The 12,615-nt window shown below is 39.5% G+C and overlaps 1 protein-coding gene across 6 annotated transcripts in view; it reads left to right on the top strand.

Annotated features, from left to right (window-relative positions):
* Nucleotides 1–12,292, top strand: part of LOC140071189 (NACHT, LRR and PYD domains-containing protein 3-like) — a 61,253-nt gene extending 48,961 nt beyond the window's left edge. For all 6 annotated transcript variants that reach the window (XM_072118605.1, XM_072118614.1, XM_072118577.1 and 3 more), the window contains 2 exons: nt 8,816–8,899; nt 10,575–12,292. In XM_072118605.1, the coding sequence (XP_071974706.1) occupies nt 8,816–8,899; nt 10,575–10,932 (442 nt within the window). In that variant the 3' untranslated portion in view covers nt 10,933–12,292. The remainder of the gene's footprint in view (nt 1–8,815; nt 8,900–10,574) is intronic.
* Nucleotides 12,293–12,615: the final 323 nt, after the last annotated feature.

Raw genomic sequence — 12,615 nt, 5'->3', positions numbered from 1 at the left:
CCTCTCCATCATAACTACTCCTCTGTTGGGCTGGAGGGCTTATAGATACAAATACATTACTCTCCAGCCACTGACATGGGGGAGGTTGTGCTGGAGGAGGATAGACAGTAATGACTGCACAGCCCATATGCCGGAAGTCAAAAGGACAAGGAAAGTCACAAGGAGGTCTAGAGTTCTACTCTAGAACTTATGAACCATGGCTTCTGGCAGTGAACCCCAAACTTTAAGAGGTTAAGTACTATATGGGTGACTGTATTAGGATCTTATACTTACTATGTCAAAGTTTGTCCAACCCCTTTAACTTTCAAGAATTTATTTCTGTAGTCATTTTTAGCAGCATGTTGACTTTAGTAGTATTTGATTGCTGTCTACATGGAGTCTGTGTGTTCTTCTTGGTGTGAGTTTCCACTAATTTCTCCTACATCCTCCCAAACTCTGAAACCATACTGATACTCATTGGCTTCCTATACATTATAGGATAGCACAATGGCAGCCCCCATGGGAGCAAAGGCTGATATGTAACAATCTCTGTATATCTCATAAGAATAAGTCGTATAAACCATTTATAAACTACTTTTCTGCTTCTGCGAATGTTGACACTATGTAACATTTCATCTACACGGCATGTACAGTGGTAAGCTGCTTGAGTAGTCGCCGGCAGCTAATCTTCTGTGTTGTATTATTCTATGTGCAAGTCTTATGTTGTGATTAAAACCTGTAGTAGGAAGGGCATGCAGCTTTTCTACTTTCTGCATGTCAATTTATGTTTGGGTTTACCCAGTGGGCAGCCATTCATTCAATTTTTCTACTCCATTTGCGCAAGCAGTTTTGCATAAATGAAGGTTTTGCCACCCTCTCCATTTTCGATAACAACTATCACTCTAGACTTCTCACGTGAAAGCTCACATTAATTGACTCCAGTCCCCTACTGGAGACAATTGTGGTGAGTCTTGCGCTAAATACATGAGGCATGCGCCTCCTCGTATATTAGGTGCACGTTAAACACAATAGTAAGGGGCTATCAAGACCATTGTGAAAAATGTCAGTCTTGATAAATTCCCGCTTGTGTCTTTCAAACGTTGCATTACAAAATCACAATGATCACATTAATGCTGCCACAAACAAGTACCATATTTTTCAGACTATGAATAACTCCTTACTATAAGACAAACCCCAGATTTAGTCTTCCAAAAAATATATTTTACACCAATTGAAATATTACTGTTGGTCGCACAACAGCACAGCACACACAGCTCTTCTACAGCTATACATTTACACACAGATCTGCTACATTCATACAATTACATACACAGATTTGCTACATCCATTCATTAACACACACAGCTCTGCTATACACACACCACATAGGAACACTTCTATACACACTGGGCACTACTACATACACTGTGCACTGCTATACACACTGGGTACTGCTACATACACTGGACTCTGCATACACACACAAACACACACTGCGTAAGCACTTTATACACAAAAACAAACACACAGCTCTGCTGTACACACACACAGAAACACACACTCATATCTGCTATACACATACAGAAGGAATACACTGGGCTCATTTACACACAGAAACACACACAACCCTGCTACATACACAAGGAACACACTGGGCACTACAACACACAGTAACACACACTCATCTCTACTCTACACATGGAACATACTGTGCACTACTACACACAGAAACACACACTCAGCTCTGCTTTACACATACACAAGAAACACACTGAGCACTAGTATACACAGAAGCACACACTCAGCTCTACTATACACACAAATGGAACACACTGTACACTACTACACACAGAAACACACTCTCAGTTCTGCTTTACACATACACAAGATACACACTGGGCACTAGTATACACATAAGCACACACTCAGCGTTACTATACACTCACATGGAACACACTGGACATTACTACACACAGAAACACACACTCATCCCTACTATACACAAACATGCAACACACTGTACACTTCTACACACAGAAACACACACTCAACTCTGCTTTACACATACACAAGGAACACACTGGGCACTAGTATACACAGAAGCACACACTCAGCTCTACTATACACACACATGGAACACACTGGGCACTGCTACACACAAAACACACACTCAGCTCTGCTTTACACATACACAAGGAACACACTGGGCACTAGTATACACAGAAACACACACCCAGATCTACTATACACACAAAAAGAACACACAGCTCTACTATACATATACACAAGGAACACACTGGGCACTACTACATATAGAAATACACACACAGACCCCCCCCTTCTTCTAACCCTGCCCCTTCTAAGTTCTCTCCTCTATCCTCCATCCGCAGGTAGTGATGTGTCGTTCAGGAACGAGATGGCTCTAAGAGCCGCCTCTTGTTTGTGAACAACGAGAGCCAGCTCCCCTCAGTGAGCCGATGGCTCACTTAACCCTTCCCCTAACCGGCTCACCAGACCCCCTTTAATCCAATACAATCAGGTTAAAAGTGGAGCGGTGTGGGGTGATTGACTGCCCTGTGGCTCCCTATTATATATCTAATAGGGAGCCGTTCAGGCCTAATGAGCCAGCTCACTTGTAGCTTGAAGACCTTTAGTGTCTGCCTTCACTCCAGGTCCTGTAGGCAGTGACCATGTCAGGACACCCTGGAGAGAGCAGTGTGGAGGTTGTGCTCTTTGGAAGATTGTGTGAAGCACCTCACCAGATCTCCCTTACAGCGATCAGGAGGGTCTGGCAGTGCTGGCTCCTCCTGACCATTCAGACTATAAGATACAGGCACTTTTTAGCAAGATTTTGTCCAAAAATGTCCACAAAATATGATATTTAATTTAGGCTGCATTATCCAGAAATGTTCAGGTCCCAGAATTGCAGCTAGTTAGCTGCAACTAAACTGCCAGCACAAACACCTCTACAATGTGTCTTAGCAGTGTAAAAGATGAGATTTAAAGAGTAACTGTCTTTTCAAATGATATTTGATATTGTGTGTTTGTCTGTGGGTGTTATGAACACAGGCTGCAATGTTACTATTAAGTTACAATGTTACTTCTATGGCAAATCTGTCTACCAGGTTGAAGACAGGTCTCTCTCCCATCTCCTGTTTGTTACACAGCTGTGAGTGCCGACTCTTTCTGCTCTCTCCGTGGCTGTAGTATGCTGTAGTATGAGCATTATTTTCAAAGATGAAGCAGAAAGTGAAGGGGTTAATCCTCTCATCGCAGAGCTGTTTAAGCGCACACAGGGAGATTAGATATGAGATCATGTAGCCACCATAAACACATGCTGAACAGGCTGGTATACGCATGCCTAGGCTTTGCAGACACCGTGAGTGGGGATTTTGTTGGGAAAAAAATGTTTGTTTACATTTTTTTAAATTTGATTGGACCCAGTCGGCGGGTGCTGGTTTGTGCAGTTACCCTTAAGCAACAGTGTTTTGCCCTGCAAACTCCATGGCATGTCAATTATTGATCAGGGTTCAGTCATGGAAATGCAACAAAGGTTGGCAGTCTAGTCATCTATACAGGAATCTCACATGAAAGCCAAAGGGAAAACCAGCTACTTCAGTCACCATTATATAGACTTATCTATACAGTCCTGTAAGGAATCATAGACCTTAAAGTATTTTCATCCATTGTGATAGATTTTTTAATGATGGTCAGTCTTCTAATAGTCTCCTTGATTTGGTTCACAATAATGAATGTTAATGTCTTTCACAAATGGTTTGGCAGATGTGAATTTTTTATCACCTCATGAATTATTACCTCTTAGGGGAAGACTAGAATATTGATGAATATAAAGATCAATTGATCCATTTGGTCTGGCCAAGGTGCAGACATTGTTTATGTTTTAGGATCGAGCTACATCTATCTCAGGCACATGTAATGCTTCATTATTATCTTCTTTCCATTACAAAAGTGGTACTACTAAAGGTTTGATATGTTTGTATAAAGCTGATGCGTTCTGTTTGAGTGGTTCCTTTAATATTTGCTGAGAGCAAGAAAGCAAATTAGAAGTGTCATATATTTCACCAAAACCATTAGTTCACCCCTTGAAATGATGAGTACTAGAAATACAGAAATACTAGTTATGCTATTAACATTGGGTTAAAGGGAACCTACCACCACGATTCTACCTGTAAAGGTAGATCGGGTGGTAGGTGTATGTAAGGGACGTGAGGATAGCCCTTTTTAGAGCTAATCCTCACGTCCCGGCTATCTTAGGGTAGGAGGAGTAAAGAGGCTACTAGGGTGTGGAGTAGCCGCGACGTGTAGCCTTATGTACGGCTACTCCACGCCCCAGTAGCCGCTTAACAAAATTTACATATTAGGGTAATAAAGTTTTTTAAAAGATAGTGGGGAAGTGAGGATTAGCTCTAAAAAGGGCAATCCTCACGTCACATACATGCATCTACCACCCATTCTACATTTATAGGTAGAATCGTGGTGGTAAGTTCCCTATAAACACCTTTTGTCCACAATACAAGTTGCCAAAAGTTTGGCTCTGTTTTGTTGTAGGTAATGAACTAGATGGTTTCCTCACCCATACAGTGTATAATTCCAAAAAGAAGCGCTCACATTAGCCCTTATATTAGCATTTTTTCCGGCTTCTCACTATATATCAATGCATAGAATGCTAATAGTGTTGAGTGGACTTTAACTGGAAAGTTTGGGTTTGTACCGAACTTTGAAGGTTCGGGTTCCCTGAACCCAATTCCCCTTCGGTAACACCAGTGGCATTTAAAACTATCTAGCATGAGCGTGTCGGCACACGCAGGCTGGAGCGCAGGTTGTCACCATATTAGGGGGATTTCTGCTCCTCAATAAGGTCATTCGGAGCAACGATCTTCCCCAAAAGGGCTGTGCACTGTGCCACTGGCATGTTGATGTCTCTGGCACCTTTGACATGGTTTTAATTTTCATGATCTTTGAAGCTTTGATAAAATTAGATAAATAAACTGTATCAGAATGTATGTTTGTGAGGCTTCATTTTAAAATATATGTTTATGCATTATGATTAAACATCTTTCCAAAAAAAGACTGGGGCAGATTTATCAAGCTGTCTAAAAGTGAGAATGTTCTTAGTTGCCCATGGCAACCAATTACAGCTCAGCTTTCATTTTACCAGTGCTCATGGATATTGAAAGGGGAGCTGCAACTGTTTGCCACGGGAAACTTAGAACATTCTCACTTTTAGACAGCTCGATAAATCTGCCCCACTGTTCCAGAAGTCTTGTAGTTTGTGTTGATGCAGTTTGGTAAATTTAAACCTTCCCGCCCCATCTCGGATAGATCTCCCTCTATTATAACTTGCAATGGCTGCATTTAGGAGAAATTTAACTTGATAAAATATGCACATGAGCAAAACATGCTCTGCAGAGCACCATTGTTCTCCGCCACTATATAATTTATTCATGCCTCTGGCCCTACTTGGTCCACTTAAATACAGTACAGAGAGCCGGTAATCTCGAGCACCGTCCATCTCTGGCAATGTTGTTATTGTGTATGTGTGAGTTTTGCAGAGAGACCTGGTGATGTCACGGGGTCTCTGTACACTATGTAGGCAGACCAAGTAGGGCAAGGGGCATGAATAAATTATATAGCGGTGAAGCACTATTAAAGAAAATCTAACACTTGCTTTTATGCATTAAAAATCAAACATACCTCGAGAATGATGTAGCTACACTGATGCAGGAACATATCTTGTTTAATCCCTGAGCTGATTGAATGCCAAGAGTGTGCAAAGCAGTAATCAAAGCAAAAGGTGGCTAATTTGAAGACATATTTTCAGTTGTTTTACACTTTTTTAAGTATATAATTCCACATGTGTTAATTCATAGTTTTGATGCCTTCAGTGTAAATCTACAATTTTTATAGTCATGAAAATACAGAAAACCTTTTGAATAAGAAGGTGTTTCCAAACTTTTGGTCTGTACTGTACTTACAAGTAGCCCCTCATTAATAAATAATTCATAGTTGCTCGTTAGTGCCCAGGAAGAAAAATTAATAAAATAAATACTCACCTTTCAGCTGCCAGTGGTTCCATAGCCCGGGGCTTCTACAGAGATGCAGGGATGCATTTTGACGTCATCATGTGCGCCTAGTTCATAGAGAGGCATCTCTTCGGGCACACTCTATGACACAGATGGCACAGTGCCAACATTGGCTCCAGCACCACTGTGTCATTAAGTGGTGCCAACCTCAGGCAGATGCAGGCCCTCTTCACATAGATCCTCTATAGTCAGGCAGCATGTACAGATATATCTACATGTACAACCAAGGAGTGAGATCACAGCAACAAACTGGAAGCATTAATGAAGCAGTGAAGTCACAAGCCTTTTACTGCTGGAACATTAATGTAAGATAATCAGATCACTGTCAAACTGCTTGAAATTGCAAGTTTGTCAGTACCATAAATATTCAGAACTGCCTCATATAACAGGAGTACTGTACTAGCAAAATTGATATTTTGCTTTTTGCATCTGTATTCAGTAAGCAGAAGTGAAGTGCTAAAAAGGAACAAAGCCATAACACACAATAGGACAATTACTGCATTTCTGACAGACAAGTAAAATATTATACTATAGTAAAGATGCCACACATGAAATGAATGTTTCTCCAGAAGACAGCTTTGAAAGTATAATTGGGATGTGCCCATGGCAGAGTTTTTGCCAAGTTTCTGAAAATCCTTAATTGAGAACAGGCAGGCTGTTACTGGGAGCTTTTAATTTAGCACAAAAATGTAGGTTCATTTTCAGATTGCGTGGCCGGCCAGAGACAATTAATGCAGCAAAACATGAGCTTTTTTAATCACAGCTTCATATTGGACAGTTTGATGAAATTATGACTCTAAAAACAAATTCTCCTTGCTTCTATTAATCCACATTAGTCATAGTATTACAGATGACATGGCCGCACTCTGTGTGATTTGGAAACACTTTTGCAAATGACAGGTACATGTAATTGTAAAGAGCAATTGCGAGACATCAGTGATACCGTAAATGCTAGAAGCCTCAGCTTCTATAATATGTATAATATGGGGGCTGTGAAGCAGTGCTTCTTCCTGTTATTGGTAGAGTCAAGTTAACTAAATGAAATTAAATAAATCAAATTTTTCCCTAATTGTAACATCACTGTGTGCATTATCCCTGTACTGTGACCTAAATGTATGCAGTATCTCTGAAATGTGACATCACTATGTGCATTATATCATACATCACTGTGTCTTATCCCTTAACTGTTATATATAGTGTATATTTTCTCTGTACTGTGACAACACTGCCAGTATTATCCCTGAACAGTGACATCACTGAGTGTATTTTCCCTGAACAGTGACACCACAGTGTGTGTATTAAGCCTATACTGTAACGTCACTGTCTGTTTTATGTCTGCACTGTTTCATCAATCTGTGCATTAATCCTTTACTGTGATGTCATTGTGTGTATTTTCTCACTACTGTGACATAACACTGTGGATTATGTCTGCAATGTGACCTCAGTGTTTTTATCATCCGTGTACAGTACCATCTCTGTGTGTAATAACTGTACACCATTAACATGTGTAATAGCCATGTACTGTGACATCACTGTGTGAATTATCCCAGTACTGTGACATCAATGTGTTACTAACTCGACGTTTCGGTCTGAATCGACCTTTGTCAAGCAGATCTGAAATGTGGACAGTAGCTGTGTTCCAGTTCGGGTGGAGAGAGAACTGGAACACAGCTACTGTCCACATTTCAGATCGTGCTTGACAAAAGTCAATTCAGACCAAAACGTCCCCAAGGAAACTTTATGATCTGTTGTTAAAAAAAAGTACCTGATTTTCATAAACCCGGTGGAGCTGTAATTATGAAATATATGATATGAAATAAATGATAATTTAAAATTCATCACAGGATGTGTGCTACGTTTCTCTCTGTTGTCCTTTTACCAGTCTGTAATTGGAAGCGTTTTATTTTATGCGGTGGTATGTTGGGGAAACAATGCCCGCACGACTGACTTAAACAAATTTAAGAAATTGGTTAGGAAGGTGAACTCAATTGTTGGCACTAAGACAGAGGATTGGGAGTCAATCGTGTGTGCACGTATGCTCTCCAAATTTAAGTCCATTGTATGTAATGAGAAAAAGCCATTACATAACACACTGATGGGTCAACGTAGCACATTTAGTGAACGGTTTCTGCATATTAAATGTAGAACGAATCGTTTTAAAAACTCCTTTATACCTAGGGCAATTGCATTAGTTAACATGGGCAAGTAATTAATATCCGTAACCATGGTGCTTTTCTTTTTGTTACTTTTTTACTGTTTTTTTTTTTAATTTTTATTATCTATTTGTATATGTATGTTGTATTTTACTTGTTTGTATATGTATAATTGTGATCATGAATGGAGGTGTTGTTGTTGTCGTTGTGACAAAGTCAATTTCCCCTATGGGGACAATAAAGCATTCTATTCTATTCTATTCTAATCTGATGACTCTCCCCAAAATGGTAGTACAAGCGGCCATAGTAGTTTATATACCACTGGCGGCTTTGCCAGCTGCATTTAAACAGTTAAGACCCCTGACAGGCACCAGCGCTGAGTTTCTGGTTGAAGTTTGTGTGCCAAAGAGGATTTCAAAATTCAGGTTACAGCCGAATTAGTAATATAACTTCATAGCTTCAAGTAAGATCAGAAAAAGGATTGGAATTACCGCACCTATGTATACAATGAATTAATATACTGTACCGTAGGATGGTTTTAAAGTGCTAACCAGATGAAAAAATGCCTTTAATTTTCAGGCTTGAAGGAAACAACATCACCTTTGAAGCTATTGAAGTGTTTTCCGACATATCTTCCTTCAATTCAACTTTACGTCATGTGGTGTAAGTGTGATGACTATCATAAGACTTGTAGGTTTTTTTTCTAATAAGTTTTCACGTGACCTTATGGACCTGTTTTGTTTACATTTATTTTGAAAATCTGCCCATTTTTATCTTTATCTGCAACTCTTCTTTAGGTGTTCACAAGGTCTCATGGAGATCCCAGAGATCTAAGGATGTGTGCATGACCTTTAATAATCATTAAGCCCCACTAAAGCATGGCCTAACCCCACTACCTTTACATTAATGTTTTCATCATTAATTCAGCTGAACACTGTGCACCACTCTTGCCATCAAAAATTGCCAGATAAATTGATGCAAATTTAAAAGAGCATTGTAGCACAAATAAGTATAATAATCACTTATGTTTCAAGGTGGTGGTGCAACAGGCTCAGAAGAATAGGACCCAGGGAATCAAAAAAAGCTTAAATATCTATTTACCGTCTTCATATTTAATTCTTGTACCTGGTTATGATAGTTGAACCCATATACGCTTCATTTACATAACAGTCTGCTGACCCTGCAATTTGTCCAGAGCAAGCAAGGTATTTTGGTCTTCTTTGACCTCTGTAGAATCTAGCTGGTGGTAGTGCCTATAGCAGGGGTCAGGAACCATCAAAAGACCCACATCTGGCTCGCGAGCCATAGGTTCCCGACCCCTGGCTTATAGTATCGGTGAGGGTATTTTCTCTCACATCAAAATAAGTTCTCTTCTCTATTTAACTGATAAAAACATCTAGATTTTAGAATATTATGGCATCCTCAGGGTTAGTCCAGAGCGGAGTCATGTGCTTCTGGTGCATCTCAGCTCCCGTAAATACCAAGCTCACGGCAGCATGCAGGCCAGTCTTCTGATTAGTTTATCATCTGATTAGCCTGATTATTGGAATAGTTTTTGGTCCTGCTTTTTAAAGGTTGATATTATATTGCCTTCCATTGCAGATACAAATATGAAGTTGTGCATCTTACTTAATTTCTGATATAGAGACGCATATTTGGTATATATTTATTTTGGATGGTTTTTTAATGTCAACTGCTATGTATATATGTAATTGACCCACTTGTCAGAATTCTTTTCAATTTACATTTGCAACAAATATCAGTTGATAAGAGGCAAGATCATACAGATTTCTAATTATAGCATTTGAGTGTCAAGGTCGGTGGAGTTAGCACTTAGTATAGCTCATGTGTCATGTATAGAAGATATGTATGTATTTTTATTGTACCTGAAGAAGTCTAGAGTTCTATTGCCAAACATATTTTACATGTTTTTGTCCATACTAAAAGTTTGAAATTGTCTAAATAAATCCAATCACTTTTTGGAATGATGTGGTCTCCCTATCAGAGAATCCTCCTCTCCTATTATAGCACAAATAGACATTAATTCCACCGAGGTTTATATAAGTAGTGCACTTTATTATATTAGCGATATTTGTAAAATGCTCAAATGAATTAGAATATGAATAGATCACCAGTAAGATATTTTTTTGATATTGGTTTTGGATAGAAAGGCATTCAGAGTCCATATGACATCCTAGGCAAGAGATTTCCATGATCTTATTGCTGTTAGAATGAAGAATCCCTGTGCTATCCCATCCTTGCATAACCACTTCTTAAATGTTGTGTTATACACAATTATATCTAACTATCACTATTATTATTCTATTTTTCATTGTAGTTTGCTCGGAAATAACCTACAACCTGAAAACATTACAGCTCTGAAAGGAAAATCTGACAAAAGCATCATTGTTGCACACATTGATGAAACCTACGGCAAAGATTTTTGGCAAGGCTGGTGGGAATGGATATTTCAGCGATGCAAAATATGCAATGATGAGAAAATTGTCTCTTTCTTAACAAAAGTGTACAGAGGATTAGGCCTTTGTGATGGAAAGGAAGCTAAATGGATGAATGACTGGTATATTCAGATCAATGCGTTTCTGCAGGAAAGAATACAGCAGTGCTCCATTAAGAACATAGCAAAAAAGATGGAAGACCTTAGGCAGATGTTTCAGCAACAATCAGAAAGTCACTGAAATGATCTTTGCCTCATAATCACTATGTCTGTGCCAGGAGTGATACCAAGTATTATATAATGACCTTTTACCTACCTCTATATTAGGTTCCACAGTCAACTACAGAACTGCATTTTTTTTCAAAATGCTTAAAGGGGTTGTCCGAGAGTTATGCAAAAAACAAAAGGTGGCCGGGAGGGGGCTGCTTAAAAAAATAAAGATGTACTTACCTTCTGTCGCCGTCTTCTTGTCCCATTCTGCTGTCGCTCTGGTCCGCGCGCCAAGTAAACAAACATGCCGGACCCAACAACCATCCGACCCGCATACACAGTGCTGTGAATAGGGACGGGTGAAGATACCCAGAGGTACATCTTTATTTTTATAAGCAGCCCCCTCCCGACCACCTTTTGTTTTTTTCATAACTCTTGGACAACCCCTTTAATACTTTATGAACTTTCACTTGAATGTTTTCTACTTTAGGTGATAACAGCTGTATACAAAGCATGCAAGTATCGTGTCCTCTTTGCAAAGTTGCAGAATTCAGAAATGAAAAGATATGGTTAGTGGAATATCTGGACTCCTGGCATGGAGAGATAACGATAGTTTCTAGTTTTTATTTCAAATGTTCTGACCCATGTTAGATGCAGAATGAAGAAATAAATTAGATGTATGATTTGCAAAATGACTTATAGCAACAGAACCCAACTCATTGACTAAATTGGGGACAAAAAGGCTTGCCTGAATGACTTTTTTCATCCATGATTTGTGAAGTTCCCTGACAGAGATGAGAACTGGTGGCTTAGTGGTTAGCATTACAGCCTTGCATCACTGGGGACTTGGGTTCAAGCCCCAGGGTCAACATCTGCAAAGAGTTTGTGTCTTCTCTCTGTGTTTGTGTGGGTTTCCTCCAGGTCCTCCATTTTCCTCCCACACTCCAAAACATACTGGTAGGTTGATTAGATTGAGAGCCCCATTGGGGGTAGGGACCGATTTGGCAAGCGCTGTGCTATATAAATAAAGGAATTATTATTATAACCTAGCCAAAATAGACTAGATGTAAATATAAAAGAGGAAATCTTCGGTGAATGTACTCACAAGGAATTTACAACAGCCAATGAAAATCTTTCCCTCTTCTGGTAAAGTGCTACAACCATGCTCTCTACAGTGTTTCTGTTTGGACGATGACTAAAATAGCGTCCACCCACAAGTGGCAAGCAACAGTTTTTTTTCTTCTAGAGGAGAGCTACTTTACTTTCCTTTTCTGAGGAAACCTTGCCTGACCTGCTGGGTCGCCTAAATAGTGACTGTTACCCTCTGTAAGAAAAAACAAAATTATATATACCGTATATACAAAAAAATCTGCTGAAAAAACCCAACCTTGGCTTATTCACAAGTGTTTCCTTTTAGAAGAGAGCTATTTTAGTTTCCTCTTCTGTGGAAACATTGCCTGACCTGCTGGGTTTCCCTAATAATAATTGTTACTGTTTTGACCAATGGTTTGAGAAAGCACCTGAAGGGACGAAACGGCCCGTCACCTTGCTCTGTTTTCTGTGAGCTGCATCTGACAATAAAGGACATTTGTATGTATATCGGTGAGTGCTGCTTCATGCTTTTTCACTTGAACTACATTAAATAGAATACACGTCCTGTTTGTATTAAAGGATATATACCAACAGATTCACTGTCCTCACCTAAGTACTCGTT

The sequence above is a fragment of the Engystomops pustulosus genome, chromosome 1, assembly GCF_040894005.1.
Source record: "Engystomops pustulosus chromosome 1, aEngPut4.maternal, whole genome shotgun sequence".
Classification (NCBI taxonomy): Eukaryota; Metazoa; Chordata; class Amphibia; order Anura; family Leptodactylidae; genus Engystomops; species Engystomops pustulosus.
Note: the sequence above shows the minus strand (reverse complement) of the source record. Positions and strands in the feature narration are given on the sequence as shown.